The sequence below is a fragment of the Haemaphysalis longicornis genome, unplaced genomic scaffold (assembly GCF_048455015.1).
Source record: "Haemaphysalis longicornis isolate Haplotype H1 unplaced genomic scaffold, Haemaphysalis longicornis Haplotype H1 scaffold_2, whole genome shotgun sequence".
NCBI lineage: Eukaryota > Metazoa > Arthropoda > Arachnida > Ixodida > Ixodidae > Haemaphysalis > Haemaphysalis longicornis.
In genome coordinates, this window is record NW_027526295.1 from 34,587,434 (window position 1) to 34,605,653 (window position 18,220).

At 47.9% G+C, this 18,220-nt stretch overlaps 1 protein-coding gene across 1 annotated transcript in view; it reads right to left on the reverse strand.

Annotated features, from left to right (window-relative positions):
- The window catches only part of LOC144167900 (natterin-4-like), a 29,910-nt gene extending 11,986 nt beyond the window's left edge, over positions 1-17,924 (reverse strand). The window contains exon 1 of the mRNA XM_077697037.1: positions 17,780-17,924. Coding sequence (XP_077553163.1) covers positions 17,780-17,924 — 145 coding nt within the window. The remainder of the gene's footprint in view (positions 1-17,779) is intronic.
- Positions 17,925-18,220: the final 296 nt, after the last annotated feature.

An 18,220-nucleotide genomic window follows, 5' to 3' on the forward strand; every position in this document is an offset into this window, starting at 1 on the left:
CTGTAATCATTGGATAGTAGTCAAAAAGAATTCCGTATTATATTTCTGACTTTTTCTTTTTTTTTTACGGAAAATGGGATATTTGATGGGCCGTTCTGTATGCTGATAATACAGCTATCTTTCAGTGAAGCAATAATATTAACAAACTAGTTTAACTTGAAACAATTATCTAAATAATATTGGCAACTGGTGCGAAATGAATCAACTAAAAATTATCCGAAAAACAGGAATTTCATGGCTTTTTGTTCTCACTCTAAAGAAGCTGTCGCGATACCACCCATTCTGTTCTATATCATTGCAATTAACCCGTCAGACTCGGTCACTTTTCTTGGCGCATTTGTGGCTTTATCAAAACGCACTGGTATTTTCTGCAGCATATTTTTCGTTCTTTATATTACTCATTTATCCGTAGCCATCTCACTGCAGTCTGTCTCCTACATCATTTATCTCTTGTGCCTTTACCACCTACAAAATGCTTGTTACCTTTCAATATCAAATCGTTGCACAGCTCTCGCTCATTTCACCACAAATTGAAAAATTGTTTTGTTGTAAACCACTGCAACCATTTTTTCTTCACTTTGTGTACTTAGTACTGATGCGTACTGATAAGTTCTGATAAGTACTGACGCGTTCTCGATCCGCTAGTATTCTATAATGATTTCACTTACCATGCGTTTGTGTTTGTGCCTATCTTTGTTTTTCGCGTATTTCTTGTAGTTATATTGTTTCTACAGTTTGTTCAACTAGCATCGTATTGCTGTCTTCAATTCCTAATTGGCGTGTTGTTTAGCAATGTACCATTTGTGATTTGTAATATGAGGTCGCAATAAGTATTTATTTCGGAACCTCCTTGTGTACACCATGTACCATGTAAACTTGTCTGCGAAAGTTCGTTTGAAATAAACCTGAAATCGAGAAACACCGTGAGAAATCAGTACTCCCGCAGGGAACTAGAAATTCTCCCTTGTGGCCTTGAAAACCTCCTTTCGGAAGGCCTACAAAACTCCCAAAGCTTTCGTCAAACTCCATTCAAAAGAAGTAAATGCTTCCCTTGAACCTCCTAAAAACGCCCCTAAACTAACATAAGTACTTCCAAAGGGATCCATTATAGGCTCCTATTCAACCGCCTAAGAATTCCATAAACATCACTTAAAAACGCCCTTCAGGAAGTAAAGAATACTCCATGTTGACCTCCTTAACTCTTTCGCTACCGCAGAAAATTGACCAATTTTTAGGGGTCCAAGAAAACATTTTTTTTCTTGCTAAAAAATTATTTAGACACTAATTGCAGGAGCACAAAATGCAGAATATTTAACGGCCTTTCCAATAACATCAGTTTTTTAAAGGTTTTCATATATCATAGTTGTGAAAAAAAAAATATCAAAATCAAAAGTTTTGTCAAGTTGTCGAAAAAAATGATAAAAAAGGAGTTGTGTATATCAAACCACCGGTAGAAGAAAAAAATTAGAATATACATTTTGTAGGGAAACATTTCAAAAACACACCGTAAAAAAATGTCGACTTGCGCGGAACAGTTTTTCAGATATAAAAAAAAATTTTAGCACGCACGGTGCTCGTGTCATGCGGTGAAGCCCAACCTCTAATTCAAAATGTGCAATTTCGGGTGGTTCCCTGGAATAAATCTGGCGGTTTGACGTTATGAGAGGCACCAATTTGCCCCCACATAACGTAAAACCATCTTGTCAATGGCTGACTTTGCCTTTACAGCGAGCACAATATTTGGGACAAGCACGCAATGCAGAAAAAAACATGCATGAAGTTGAAAACGGAACGCCGTGGCTAATGCTTGTTGTCGTTCACGGTCAGTTATCTCTCAAAACATAAAGCTGAGCTTTATTATCATCTTCTTACTCGCAATTGTAGCCTTGCTCGCGGAAATGAGGTACGATGAGCTAGAATCGTGCCCTGCGATCTTTGGCCGAGTAGCAGGAGCGCGATGAAAAAGATCAGCACAACAACCCTCCTCTATTGCAGCGCCACCTTACATTTTTCAAATGAAACAGTACAAAAACTTATCGGAGACTCCGTCCGAATAGACAGTTCAACTAAGCAGCAACATTAGACACCCGGATATACCCTCGCATGGAAACGAAACTGGAAGGCGAACAGCTGGCAGTGTAAGGCCGGTTTGAAGCGCTGTCCTCGGCGGAACAGATATCTGGCGACTGGGTGTGACCTTTTGACTTGCATCTGAAGTTCTTATCGCAGAAATCGGGTTAGGGTGGGGGAAAATCAGGGGCGGCGTGCTTTGTTCGAGGATCAGTCGCGGACTCTTCAGGCGCCATGGCAGGTAGCCTTGAAGTTGGGTAACTGCGTAGTAGCGCTAAATATGAATTTCGCGATGCAGAAACGAAACCGAAACTGTTGTAAACTGTTTGCGAATGGTCTTGGGGTAAGTAGAACTACCACAGTACTTAGAACAACTTGCGCAAGAGAATAAAACTGCCTAAAATCATAAGGTAGCTTTGCAACCAGGCACTGCTTGACATTTTCAGCCGATTTCTGGGATTATTACTCTCAGAGCGCGAACCTGACGATTGAAAATCGTTTGCTAGTTCCCCATTCACGCCCTGATATCAAAAAAGAAGCGCTGGTGCAGAGTAATTACGAGTTGCACGCATTCTTCGTTGGTAGCCGTGACGCGCGATGACCACGCCCCTTTTCCACACCCAGGTGATTCAAAAGCGTGTCAAAAATCACGTTTCCGTCGCAAAAATGAAAACAAAACTGATTTTGAAAGGCAATTTTCTGATCTAACTCCGAACAGGTTTACGTGTTCGAGAAACGCCTGGAACGCTATGAAAAGGCGCTCCCAAAAGTATCGATCAAATTGATCGATTTTGATAGGCGCGGTAGCGAAAGAGGTAAATCCTCCCGAACATTTCCTAAAACTCCCTAAATACCTCCTTTCTATAACCTAAAAACGCCCTGTTTTGAGGAGGTAAACAAAACCTCCCTGTTCCATGTAGTAAAAAAACTCTTACAAGGAGGACCACTAGAGGACAGGCGAGAAAGAACCTCTAGGGAGTATGTGGGAGGAAAAAAAGTTTACAATTGTACAATTTTTCCGCTATCCTTCGAGAGGTCTGCTGTTATCTGATCCTCACCAGGTGCTTTCCCCATTTTATTTCTTTCCTTATGCCTTCCTTTACTTCTTCGGTCGTTACTGGTTGGACGTCTATCTCCTATGAACTACTTTCTCGTTCGCCATTATCCCGGATGTCCCGGCTACTGTACAGATCCCTATAGAACTCCTCTGCTACTGTGACTATTTTATCCCTATTTGGGATGACATTGCCATCCTTGTCTTTAAGTGCATACATCTCATTTTTCCCCAAGCCAAGACGCCTCTTCACTGCTTTCAGGCCCCCTCCATTCTTTACAGCGTATTCAATCATCTGCTTCAAACGAATACGTTTCCCCACTTGACGAAATTGCGCCTAATGTACCCGACCCAGTACTCCTCTCTGTGTCAGTTTTGTGGCGAACCTGGCACGGTCTACCATATGGTGTGGGGTTGTCAGAAAAACCCCAAGTTGGACAGAATTCGTCGCCCGTCTTATGAGCAGTGGGAGAGCGTGTTGTCCAGTTCCAGTCCGGAAGACCAGCTTCGGTTGGTTGAAAGGGCTGTCGCAGCTGGCACCACGAATGGGGTCCTGAAATGAGGACACCACTCCACATTTTTTGTTCTTTTTTTTTGCTAATAAAGAAGTTTATTCTCTCTCTCTCTCTCCATACTGCACTTCCGTATGTCAGCTGTCGTACGCTTATTGATTAACTTCGAAAGCTCCGCTAGTTCTATTGTGTCAGCTGGAGTGGAGATTGTCCTGGTTGGCCGTTTCTAATTAGAAAGCTCTAATTAGGAAACAGCTAATCATCACGTGTATAATGGCTCTTCAATTATTTGTATTTACGTTACTTTTTCGTGCTACATCACTTTTCTATTGGGTCAATCTGCCCGCCTACGTCGTACATAGCAAGCCCTCCGGCTAGTGAAGCTTTCATTTCTCTAGTACGGATTCTTGGGCAAGTTGGTGTGGCGATCTTGATGAATTCATAGCTCAAAAAGGACGAGGACAGAGAGAGAACACACAGCACAGCTCTAACTTCCAACTAATTTTATTTCACACAAACGTACACATATGTATCCCCAGCCTACCCGCAGTCACTTCCCACCGTCACCGCCAATGCTGACGTGTTGCAGCCATGCGCAGAAACGTTACCTCCTTATCCGACAAATTCAGTGACGGCACACTCACACAGCACAACCCCGCTTTACTAATCAAATCTGCCTCTACTATTTCTCTTACTTTTAAAGCAAAGCTTTCTACCTCTACCCCCCAAGGGTTCTTTCGCGACCGTTGGTGTCACCAGAAAACTCCCGGAAAGAAATAAAAGAATTTACTGCACCGCCAGGGATCGAACCTGGAACTAACAGAGTAACAAACCATGTACCCGTAGTCTTACCGATTCAGCTACGAGCCCAGGCGGAGACGGCGAAGACAAGTTGTGCACTGACCAAGCACATCTACGGCTTTAACCCATGCATTCTCGCTAAATGCTACGCGATAGCGATTAAACGACGCACACACTAACCCATGGCGTCTCACTTCTAGTACGACGCCAATAGGCCTGTGGCTTCCAGTGTTCGCGTAAAAAAATATCAGTTCCTTGTCGTCCGCCCTCACGCCAGACAATACCTCAAGAAACACATTCAAATACTCCTTGATGGCCAGGCCATCACTCCATGCCCCAGCATCAAAATCCTGGGCCTACATCTTCAGGACAACACCAAGAGTAACATATCCTTGCAGTGCGTCAAAAACGACATATATAAATCATACACATGATCCGGCGAGTTACCACCAAGAAGCGAGGCCTCAAGGAATCCGACACCTTTCGATTAGCTTTCGTCTTCTCCAGAATCACTTACGTCAACCCCCTGTCTTCTTCTCGGCAAGGAGGACATAAAGATGCTTTATATAATGATTAGAATGGCGGTTGAGGAAGCCATTTGCCTTCCCATGAGGGCGCCCACAGAGGCTGCTTAGCACGGGGCTCTGAAAAGCTTAGAGGTGGTCATCTTTCTATCCAGAAGCTCCGAATGAGCAGAACTGCGGCGGGTTGCCGAATCTTTAACCAGATTCGCTGGGCAGCACAGACTATTACTCCGCTTGATGTACTCCTGGGCTTTTGGCGAGAAGAAAAAAATATGCTCCCTTTGCTTAGAAATATGAACCCCTCAGACGACGAGGGTCACCGACAAGCACGGGCTCAAGCGCTCAACATCACCAGCGGTGGGGATCATGCAGTTATCTACACAGACGCCTCCAAACATAGAGTGCAGCAGTACGTCATCATCGTGTCTACCTCCAGAACAAACCTCCTTGCTGTGCCTCACTCAAGACCCAAGACATGATGGCAGCAGAAGAGGCAGCCATCGCCTTGGCTCTCAACCAAGGGTTTGTAAAGTAGTCACAAATTCCAAACAAGCCTAACGGAACTACCTGTCGGGTTTGGTGTCCCGACCTGCACTGCGTGCGCTAAAAAACCACTCCCCAAATGGTTCCATTCAGCTCATCTGGACACCTGCTCACGCTTCCATGGAGGGCAACGAATACGCCCACCAAGCCTGCACTTTCTCCCCCAGTGCTATGGTGCTGCACGAGGGCAGTCACCCGCTTGTCTCATTCAAGGACATAAACCAGAATTATCGCTATCTGAGGCAGACTCTACCTTTGGCTTACCCTGACCTTTCCATAGAAGAACAATTACTACCCTACGGCTCATATAATCCGGCTTCTTCCCACACCGGACGCCTGTTCACTTAATGCATCCGAATCGCAAAGACGCTGCATGTAAATTTTGCTCATAAGTAGGTACACTCTGCCACCTAATCGGGGTGTGCAACTTTAGCCCTGAGCACCTCCTCTCCTTCTTTCAACTACCTAACAAGACCAATGGGAGATGCTGCTATCCAGCCCCTCTCTACCTACCCAGCTTCAACTGGTGGACAGGGCACAGGCGGCGCGGACTGATTATGGGCTACAGTGAAGAAGGAACCATTCTCCTGGACCGCACTTTGGGCCGTTAAGAAGTCCTAATAGAAGTGTTTCCTCCTCCTGCTCCTCCTCCACCGTCTATGCCACCGATCTCATCACCTCCGTCCGCTACGGCAAAGACGGAGAAGTGAAATCGTCTGACGCCGGGTTTGAGCTTTTATTTTATAAAAAAAGTTTTCACTGATGTGCTACACCAATACAACCAAACAACCACCGTTCATTCTTCATGCAATAATTCTACCTGAGCAAAAATATCTCTTTGAAGTAATACAGGGTGTGGTTAGGTACATTTCACTTCTCTCTGGTTTCAGGATTTGTAGAGCGACGTGAGTGAATTTATGTGATGGCGCATGGGTAATCGTTGTGGCTGCCGTTTACAGCTTTGCTTTCCAACCACATTCACCGAGTGGATTGGCGCCAATTTTTTTTTGTTCCTTGTGTTTCGACCGAATCGCACATTGCTCAAACCGTGGCCCGCAGCCGCAGTCGTGGCAGTGAACAGACAAATGGCCATCCCTGTATTTGCTGACCTTCCGCCTGTGCTCGCCTAACCGGTCGTTAAGACAACGGCCGGTTTGGCCTATATAACGCTTTCCACACGAAAGGGGAACATCATACACCACACCGACTGCGCACTTAACACATGGTTTCCTATGTCCTGTGTGAGTGTGCCGTCACTGAATTTGTCGGATAAGGAGGCAACGTTTCTGCGCATGGCTGCAACACGTCAGCATTGGCGGTGACGGTGGGAAGTGATTGCGGGTAGGCTGGGGATACATATTTGTACGTTTATGTGAAATAAAATTAGTTGGAAGTTAGCGCTGTGTTGTGTGTTCTCTCTGTGTCCTCGTCCCTTTTTGCGCTATGAATTCACCAAGAACTTTCATTTCTGTCTGTCTGTCTGTCTGTCTGTCTGTCTGTCTGTCTGTCTGTCTGTCTGTCTGTCTGTCTGTCTGTCTGTCTGTCTGTCTGTGCATCTCGTGCATAACACCCCAACATTGAAGTAATCTGCGTGCGCTGCGCAAACATCGAGGCTCCAGGTCAGTGCCATTTCACTGCCGTCCATGAGACAAAGGAACCACTGCACTTCTTATTTCTTTCCTTTCGTGCTGTTTTGCTATGATGTGCTTACTTCCTTCGACAAAATGATGGGGAGCGCCCCTATTGCATCTCGTTCTCGAATTATTCGTCTAATAATGCAGCCTTGCTTTCGTGTTCACCAGAAAAGATAGCGAAATCGCAGGCATTCCTACAACGCGTTCCTCACGCAAGGAAGAAAATCATTACGGTACGCCCAATTACGCGTTATTAAGTAGGAGAACCAGTCGAGCGGAGGCGCTGCAGGTGCAACGCACGCCCCGAGAACGCGTGCTAAAAATGGGGGCCCTCCCGGGGGCGCATCCCGTCCCCTTTTGCTCCATTCTTCGGCCGCAGCGCAGAGAAGGGGAGCCATTGGGTGTAGCACGTCGCCCTTGCATTGTCCTAGCGGATACCGGTCGACATTAATGAAGTGTGCGTGGCCCAGCCAGGGGGGTAAAGCGAGCTCCGAGACCGTACGAATCGTGGGCGCTGACATGATACAATTCTCATGGTTGCCAGATCAATTGTACTCAGTTTTGTAAAGAGTTGTTCGTTAATTATTTAACTAAAACAAAGAACTGAAGCAAAACAGTTGCAAGTAATTGCCTCAGTAATTAAAACTAGCTCTACAAAATACTTTTAGTGTAATTAAGCTCTAATTTGCGATAAAAAAGTAAGTGCGTAGCTCAGTTTTGGTTCCGATTTCTTGAAGTGCGCTAGGAAGTGGCGAGGCCATTGCGCCTGACTTGCGCAGTGTGTGTGTGTGTGCAGTATCCAGCTCAAATCTGCGTGCGTGCAAAACGGGTACAACTGATACAACTCGGATGCAAGCGCTGAGCAAGTGCCTCCCCGGGCGCCTGCGAGGCTGTCATTCGTTTCTTCACGTTAAACACCCTGTCTATTGCCCCTGAACTGACGCCGGAACAGCGATTCCGATCTGACCTTGACTACCGCAAGTTCACTACAGGCTACGGAGTGGCAGCCAGCGATTGTTCCCGTTGGAAGAGAAATAAAAGGAACTTTTATAATTGTTCGGTTCCAGTTGTTTTATTCATAGAACTTCTTACAGCTCTCCGTGCTTCGAACTTTCGCGCAAACGTTCGTGAAGGTAGAACGAAAAAATAGGTAACGAAATGCGGTTTCTTTTTTAATCAATCACAATAGGTCAACAAATCAATGTTCTCTCCTCGCGAGCTCTGTGCGGCAAATTACTGCCATTCAATACTGCCCATTCAGTCCTGCAAGCTTTCCCTTTGAAGTGGTGGAAAGCAGCTAGGACTTGACGAATACAGACGGAAAGGAAAACGGGACACGCCGCTGACTGTATTTCGCATACTCCCTTGGCATGCATTCTGCCACTCAGTTGGCCTGCGATCGACCGCTTCAAAGGGCCGCGACTCACCGGCAGTATCAGCGTTGGCCCATGCGATAACGTTTTTCTTTTTTTGTGTGTGTCAACAAAGGTTTTACATTCAGCTACAAAGCCATAGTTCTTCACTTCACTTCATTTGAAAAGCATTGAGCGACTCGCAAAATGTCACAGAATGGAAAACAAAGCAGCACAGCGCAAAAATGTACGGAGATCATGACGGAGATTCATTTTTTCTGTGCGCCCCAGTACCAGTACGGATAAGCTGATTCCTTCGCGTCCTCGTGCATGCGATCAGTCGCATTCGAGCTTACGCGCAAGTGTTGTGTGAGCGTTGCCACACCTTGCTCAAATAGTCTCAGTACATACAAGTCACACGCTAAACCGAAAACACGTCGGTTACCTACCCACAGGAGATAAACTACGCAATTCTGTCGACGCCGCCTACACAAAATCCGCCTGGCCAGCGGTCCGCCATGTTACAATTAATCCCGGCATGCTTCGCTAGCCGGACGCGGAAACGCCACACTAGCCCGTTGCCAGATTACAACCCATCGCTTTCGCCGTTTTTAGTAAGCAAAAGCTCAGCTGGCAACCTTCAAATCGTTGTATCATGTCTGCCACTGTGTGTCGTACGGTTCCAATGCATTGGCTCAGCGGCGCGCTTTCCCTCTAGAGTCAGTATATTATCTCTATGGGCCCAGCAATGCGCCGTAAGGGAATGGCGCGCTTCGTAGGATCAACAGACACGATGCCTCACGAGCCAAGGGATAGTCTCCGCGAGAAGATGGCCACCGTTTACATGTTTAGAGGAAAGCAAAAAACAAAAAAAAGAGCTTACTTCTTGGGAAGATTTCTGTGTACTGTGTTGTGCCGACAAACTTGGACCTGCATGGTCGATTTGCGAGAGTCGAAATGATATGGTATTCATCGGGAATCATACATTTAGATTGCCGAACAGGGTGTGGTTACGGGCACCCGCTGTTGCGGATAAGGCGTTGGGCAGCTAAGCACGACGCGGAAGGTTTTGTTGCTGCCAGCGGAAAGTTTTCTCCTGACCGAGGCGAAATGCCAAAACGCCCGTGCGTGAAGATTTAGGGCACGTCATAGATTACCACCTACTCGACTATGCCTCCATTCATTGCTTAAGTAGTGCTTGAGCACATAAAACGCCACTCTAATATCATACCAAGCGTGAGGTCTGTGAAGAAATCCCGTACTGTCACAGAGCAGCGCTGGTTTACGGGATGCAAAATGATCTAAGTACATTTATTTTTCAAGGACGATATCCGTCGCCCTCCGGTAGACACTGTTTTATGCTCTCTTAACATGAAGAGACATGTCTCGGAATTTCCTGGTGAGGAAATGGGAAGTAAAAAAATTACGCCCACCTCCTCTCGCGTGAACCCTGGTGGTATGCGACGCTGAAGGGGGTTCCATTGTGCGTTTCCGTTAGGTCGATTACTCGAATTGCGGGAGCAATCGTCGGGTAATGTGTGTGTGTGTGTGAGAGAGAGAGAGAGAGAGAGAGAGAGAGAGAGAGAGAGAGAGAGAGAGAGAGAGAGAGAGAGAGAGAGAAAGAGAGAGAGAGAGATAGCAAGCGTGGCGTGGACGACCGTCGACTGAGAGACCGGCCGGAGCGCGGCACTCCGCTTATATGCGCAGCGCGCCCGAAGGAGAGGAGACCGCGGAGAGAGAGGGCGCTGCACATGCGCACAGCGCGCTTGCGCCGCGCGCAGCGGCGCCCACCGGCGGAGTGAGAGAGCGCGCCGCACTGTGCGCGCCACAGATCTTGGGTTAGAGGGCGCGCTATCACGGAGAGAGCAGAGGAGGCGAGTGGAGGAGAGACGCAGCTGTGCGGACAAGGACGACGACGACGCAGGAAGGACAGGGCCGCCGGCAAGAGATGCTCCTCTCAGCGTCGCATCTAAAAACTGCCTGGCAATACGATACTCTCTAATGCAAAACTTGTGCGCAGCGCGAACTGCTGTCTTCTACGTCACGACGCATAGCTGCTGCGTCCGAGGCAGCGAACGCATGATTAGCGAACGCACGGCGGCGCGCGCTACTCTCCCATTATCTCGCACCGCGTCGGCGCCACGAGCATGCTGTTGTAAATCGTGTTTAAAACACCCGTACAAATGTCACGTGGTTCGTATGAGCCACGCAACGAGGGCTGCGACGAAAGCCCCGAGGGAACGATGACTTGCAGCACGCAGCGCGTGCTGGGCGTCTGTGCTTTTGGCGAACTTGAAATAACAAGGCCCTTGATTTAACGGATACCTGGTGGTGCGTTCTCTTTCTCGGACGCCACGAGACGCCGAGGGCGGTTCTGATACCCGTGCCTAGCGCGGGATCGGCAACCGCTCTCCCCCCCCCCCACACTGTCAAAGTAGCGTCTCGCGCCACCTCCGCAAACCACCCTTCCCCTCACAATTTATCGACACTCCCCTCCGCGTGCTCTTTCAGCCTTCGGTCTTCACATCGTTCGCTTGGTTACGACGCCGTCAAACCAAAATAGGGGATCGCGTGCCACTGACTGTTTGACAGGTGAGAGAGGAGGTTAACACGCGGAGATGAGGAGTCCGACAGGGGACAAATAGAACAGAAAATAGTAAAAAAAGTCCCGCTAATCCGTATAAAAGAGGGCTGAGAGAAGGTTTCGAGTAGGAAGCCCAATTTCCGAGCAAGTTATTTTTTTTAAAAAGAAGGGGTATGGGTGAGGAGAGGGCTGATTCTAGGAAATAACGTAACGGCCAAGGCACGGATAGCACAATGTGGTAAGAAATAACAAGCCAAAATACATCGAGTAATTATTCTGGTAGTGGGAGCGGAAGTTACGGTGACATTCTCGGACGATGACAATCGGGAGGAGCCAAGGAGGGCTCTTACAGCCCAATAGACACACGTCCTCAATCCCTCAAAGACCACAACACGTATCTGCATCTCAAAAAGAATTTAATATACCGTGACGGGAAGGCTGTCTATGGCTGCCAACTATGTATTGTTTCTAGCAGTTGGAAAGTTGGCCTTATCACTACGTAAGCTATTACTGCCGTTAGGCGGCAACTGCCGAGGCCGTCGTAGACATTACAGCCATTGCCTGTTATTCTTCGTGGATTTTGTGGGTGAAAGCGTTTATTGAAAAAGGGCCCATCTCCCCGCGAGGGGGACTCGCGTAAATGCGTCGCGTAGGGGGTGGGTGTATTGCGTTAACGTTTAGTGTTTGGGGAGTTGGTGGTAGTGAATGCGTTGTATCAGCAGCTTCTCGACGTAGTTTGAATGAGTCAAGGATATAAGGCGCGTTGGTAGCCTTTCATTCTGTGTCGATTTTGTGGCGCAGTGGGTAGAGCACCATGTACCTCGCGTTCCGCCCACAGGTAGTGAATGCGTTGTATCAGCAGCTTCCTGACGTAGTTTGAATCAGTCAAGGATATAAGGCGCGTTCGTAGCCTTCCATTCTGTGTCGGCTTTGTGGCGCAGTGGGCAGAGCACTATGTACCTTGTGTTCCGCCCGTAGGGTCGTGGGATCGAAACCAGGCGCCTGTAAGTATTATTTTTATACAGTGTAGGAGGAGGGGTGCGGACCTGTTGTGGAGAGCGAGGAGGGTAGCGTGATGCGGGAGAGGAGGAGTGGGGGAGAGGGCGCGCCTGCGCGCTGAGCTGTTGCGGACGCACGGCGGACGCTACATGTGAGTTAAAGAAATGCTCTGCATTAAAAAAAAAAAAAAAAGAGAGCGGGAGGGGGGTACACTTGTAGTCTATTAATCCTGATGTCTGCTTCGTTTTTCGTCGGCGTTTTTCAGCGTTTTTTCCTTTAAGATGACGGGAATGGAGTTTGCGTGACTGAAGAAACTATTTCGGTAGGTCGCCGGCCATGGCGGCATTGTTCTCCCGGAGAGTCTGGGCTTTGCAAGTAAAGAATTATCTTACTCCACTTTCCGCAGCACGTTTTATCTCTTGCGGAAGGCAGTGAAACCTATTAAGACACAGGGGCAGTGTATTTGAGCCCCTACTGAAAAGTAGTTGTATGTTTCACCCTGCCGAAGCCTTCTTAGGGCTAACGTGCTTGAGAAGTTAATTACGACGAAGGGGGAGTGTATACGCACCAATATACACCGATATACAATTATGTATGGGTGCGAGCACTTTCGTTTCGAACCGACGATTTTGTTCCGAAAAAATTCTGCGCACATTTTCCTGCGTTAGCGTGGAAATAATTTTCATTCTTAACGCTGCTATTAGTGCACCATTTAGTATTTTTGAAGTGGCGATAAAGAGAGGTGGGGATATTCGCTTGAAGAAACAGCGCAAGGACGCGGACGACAGAACGTAAAAAAGACAGTACAAGCGCTGCAGCGATGGCTCAGAGGTACAGCATTCGCCTTGTAGGCGGGAAGCACCGGGTTCGAATCCTGGTACCGCCCAACCCACCGGTTTCTTTAGTGGGTACAGGCATCCCTGGTCGAGTGCAGACCCTTGAAAGGGGATTTCACGTCTGCAAAGCTGCCGTTACCCTTGCGAGAGGCCCCTGACCCTTGACCATCTAGCGGGGCCCCGTCCATCATGCCGCGTTGCGCCGTTGCCAGGGGTGAAAGAGTCTGGCGGCATGTCCTGCCACAGGCGCTTGCCAGTTGAGCGTCCACCATGGATGCGGAAGGCACCATGTGCATTCGTGTGCCTTGGTGGCACCGGGCACCTACCGGTAAAATAGGTACAAGCGACTCCCCAGTCTAGTGCTGGGCCCTTGTGTGAGATTACAACGCTTGGGAAGTTCACCCGGCTTGCACGGAAAATCGCCCCTATGGAAAGGGGGGCTCAAAAACGCCAGAACTTTATTTTACGTTCTGTCGTCCACGTCCTTCCGCTGTTTCTTCAAACGATGTATAGCCAACTAGCCCAAACCCAAGCCTTACTTGCGGATATTCAATTAAAGTTGATCCAAGGGATGCGGTAATTTATTTCCTGTTCGGAAAACTACCCAAAAAACTGGAAAAAGTGCTAAGAACACAATTACATTACATTACCGTCACGATATTCCCTAACTATTGAACCCTTGCCATACTACTATGTTTTTGGCGCAGTTGCCAAGTGCTTTCATCCCATGTAACAAGGGTGAAGGCGGACAACTAGGACCCGTGCCGTCGTGGTAGGGTGGAGGGTGAGGGGGTTGCGGGAGATCTACCTCTATTACGACGACGAAGAGCCAAATCCAAACTCCGTTTCTTTAAGGCATAGTGAGTAGAGAAAAAGGATGGTGCAGAAGTCAGCACACTGGCGTGCTTGAAACTTGATAACTCGAACGGGCAGAGAAACGTTCCCTGCGGTGGCAAAAGACGCACTGCCTTCGCCGAAAGAGCGAGCCAATTTATAGTCAACCATGTAACGGTAAAAACAAGTGCCGACACGTTAGAAGCAGAGTCGAACATGCACAAGCAAAAGCACTCGCAGAGCCGGAGACGCAGTGCCGACTTGCATGGTTCAGTCCAGGGCCCGTTTGCCCGAACGCGATAAGTATGGGAGTAAGTTCTCAACTACGACTTTAGCGCTTTTTAGGTAATCAGTCGTTTGCCCAAAAGTGATACAAACGCTCGGTTAAGCTAGCGTTTCCGTCGGGTTTTCTGGCAACCAGCGTTTTTTCTGTGGCTGACTTCGACTAATTGGCGTTTCATTCGTAAGCGGGAACTTAATCGGGAACTTATGCGTACGGACAAACGGGCCCTGGAAATTGTTTTCGCAGCACACCTCTGAGCTCAGCCGGAAAGCCCTACCCGCCGAGTCGCGTTGTGCGCTTTACGTTGTCACGCGTTCGCGTTGAGTCACGTTGTGCGCCTCGCGCCACGTCAACGCACACACAACATGGTCTATCCGTAACACCCGCAGTTCTTTCTTAGCACATATATGTTGCCTATTGGTAGCCATGCAAGTGAATTTACCTTCTCGCATGACCGTCGCGGGTCCTGTAAGAAGGCGTTTCAATTGGGTGTAGAGACAGCACACGACGATTGCAACGATCATTAGCAGATGCAATGTCATCTTCGTCGTTGTCACCATCCCCATCACCAGTACCATAGTCACCATCCCCGCTACCACCACCATTATCATCAAACTAATAATCATCACCGCCATGATCATCATTCATCCTCCGCAGCGCACAAGCAAGGGTATCGCAGCGTTAGAACGTGGTCGTGAGGTTTCTGACGCTCCCGTCTGCACCAATAAAGAAAAATCAGAGCTCTTTGCTCAAGAAAAAAGGCACGTCCAGGGAAGCTGGCGATGTGGTTGGATTTGCTATGTTATATTTAGCTATGTTCGGTATTCTATATATTGAATAGTGAGAGTGGCCCCCACCTCTACGTCACACACTAAGGACACACACGATTGTGTGGCACAGACAAAGACGTTTTATTATAGCGCGACTACGCCAATCTCATTTCCAGCACAGGCTCTAATGTGGCGCACAGGTGGCTGGTAAGGAGCGCGCGGCACTGCAGAATTGCAGGGGTGACGTACATGCTGCGCGTGCCAAGGAGTTCACACGACTCGTAAAAGAAGCGGCGGAGGTGGAGAGGAGGACAAAATGGGGTTGTAGCCACATTACGGCGTAGATGGCCGTGCTTCACTCCGCAACAAATTTACGAAAGCTCCCTTACAAAGATAAGCTCACAAGGATTCCCTTAAAGTTGGCTTCTCCTCTGAACAGAAGTGCGCTAATAAGGAGACATTTATACAGGGGCAATTTATAAAAATACCAAGGCCCTGAGTAGTTTTTATTTTATTTTTCCATACGCTGAACACACGTCGCTGCCTAAATTGACGCACGTACGAGACTGAGCCGCCACCCACCGACGAGCTGCGTAGCTCACCCCCAAGAGCAAATCGTAATGCCCACCAAATGGCGTACCAATTCCGCGAGTCTTCGTTCCACGCGGGAGCAAGAACTGAGGGATTAGACATAAGCAGCTTAGTTGCAATAATACGGGTGTTCGTACACACAGCTCTGCGTAGCTTGTAGACGTGATACAAAGGCTGCAAGACTGAGCTCAACCAGGACCGGGACGACAACAGAACGTTTTGTGCACAGCAAAGCACAGAGAACGACATTCCATTTCCACCTCAGTGCAGGCCGGGCGCTTGATGAATTGATTGCTAATGGTATCCCCTTTGTAACAGGGTAATGACGTGTCATTTTACCAAAGAAGCTGATATACGTATGTTGCACCCTTTGCTTAATTCTAGCGCTGCTCTTTGGGCAGACTGAAATGATATTTTGGGCTGTTCCTTGTGGTATGGCAATATTTCCCTCTCTCCTTCTCTTTCACCAGCATTCTAATAGTCTTTTAGCCACACTGACAGCCTTGAAGTTAGCTCCTTCTGTGCTACACTTAAATCCTAGGGCTTCTGGAAGCTGAATATTCCCCTCACGTAGATTTGGATGGATAGCCTCGCATTATAACACTGCGTGAAGCACAGATTGTGTTTTTTGTTCAGCCGGCCACTCATACTTAATCGTTTTGTGTATAGTTCGCAACAAAGCTCTAGGTCCTCAAGCAACCTGCTCGAGCCTCAAACAGCAGGGCACTGCCCTCGGCATTATTACAGAAATGTGTCTTTCTGCTGTCCTTTTTCCCTGCCCTGTACCTCCCTCACGACGTTTTAGCGTCCAGTTCCTTCAATATATGTGTTTGTATCGGCCCTGCTTCTTTTTTGGTTTCCTTGGCTGTCATTGATTCTCCCCTGTTCTTTCTGTATTTCAGCGTTATAGCCCTCTAGTCATCCTTAGCCACTGGGTGTCCATGGTTTTCATTTATAGGTATCTAAAACGTTTAGCTTTTTGCCTCCGTAGATATCAAACTCCCTTCAAAACATATTTTACATTGAGATTCTCGAACTTTAAACGACGCCCAGCCCATATCTCCCTGCACTGCTTCGTTAGTTGTTTAACATGCGCTTGTTAGGCCAAGCGGCCTACCGTTCTCTGGTTGACTTCAAGGCACGCTTGAAGTGAACCAGATTTTAAGCAGAGTACTGCATTCGCAAATGTGAGACCCGGAATCTTTACTCCTTTCCACATTCCTACTTCATATTTACTTCATATTTGTTATACCCCAACCGAGCTCTATGCTTTATTATAGCTCCGTTTCGCCTTCCTTAATTATAAAGTTGCTCCTTGTGAGTTGTTAAGTAGTTGTCTCCTTATTTTAGCTACACTCCCAAATATTTATATTCGTTCACTCTCGGTAATTTGCAGTACTGGATTAATAGTGCGCGCGTGCTAGTGACATTGAAACCCATTATTCCCGATTTTTAGTGCTAAAATTGAACCCGAGGTGTCTGGCTTTGTGTGTGGCTTTGGTTATCAGCTAACAGAAGAATGTAGTCTGCGTATAACATTCCCGGAAAATTTTTGTACCCCTTCGCATTTCACGTACGCGTTATAGTTAACCATAATCATTGAACTCTATTCAGTCAATCAATGTGTCTTTGTGTCCGCTCACGACACAGATGTCATCGCAAGCTCGAAATCACGACCTTTGCAGTGTTGACGCTTTATCAGAAAAGTGGAAAGACCGGAATTCGACTTTTTATTTCTTGACTTAGCGTTACGATGGGGTATTTGTGTATGTGTGGCTGTGCATGGCTGTACCATGGGGTGCAGTGCATGCATACCGTTGCGCGGTACATATGAGTGACTTTCTTAAACCAAACTTTATTTTCACGTGGCGTTCGCCTAAGCCATTTGTGAGCCTTGGGCTTCTTTGTTTCTCTCTATTTCCGTGTATTTAAAACGGGTATATTTCTCCACCCTACACCAGTTTTCGGCCTGGGCAAGAGCATCACATGGCAAGTACTTCAGTCTCAGTTCCTACCACCACAGTTGTATAGCGAGATATGTTGGCCACGAAAAGTCGGAACGACATCACAAGAGCACAAGAGGCGAAGCCCTGCAATGCCGACAAAACCGGAGGGTCCTCCACAACGCAGGAGCTGACCGGAAGTCTACGTCACAAATAACGTACGCTTCAATCCTAGCTTTTCTTTCTATTTAGCCACCACTCATGGCCCAACAGTGATTTGCCGTATTGTGCACGTGCATAACGAAACAGGGCGCCAAGTATAACTTCGAAATGCAAAGAGTACCCGTTCACTTAGTTTTCAACCCCGCTGTAAGGTCATTTTAGTGTTAAGCGCGCGGAAATCGAAACAGGGAACAGGCAGGCAGCCACAAGCAGTGAGCGCCGCTCACCTGACGACTCGGAAGATTCGTACTCTGCCTCACTCTCCGGGTTGCGTCTGCTGCAGCGATCCGAGAGAGACATGTTCGACAAGCTGGCTTGCACTTTTGTCGCCGAGGTGCCGGGGGAACCGGGATCCGACGAAGGCGAGGCCATCCCAGCCCCGCCGGGCTGCGCCTCGTCTTTGTTAGTCTACAGAGAAACCCCAGTCATGTTGCCTCCATGGTGGTGGCGATGCCGGTGGCATGTGCGAAAACGCCGCGTGGGCACATGCAGGGATTGTCCTGGGCAGGGCACAGAGGGCACATGATACGACATACAAACTACACAGGATAAAAACTACACAAAGGGCACGGGATAAAAAAATCGATGTAGTTACTACCACAAAAACCGAGGGGTGAAGATATCGTGGTGAAGAAATCCAGAAGCCAATATAGTAACCCCTCCTTACG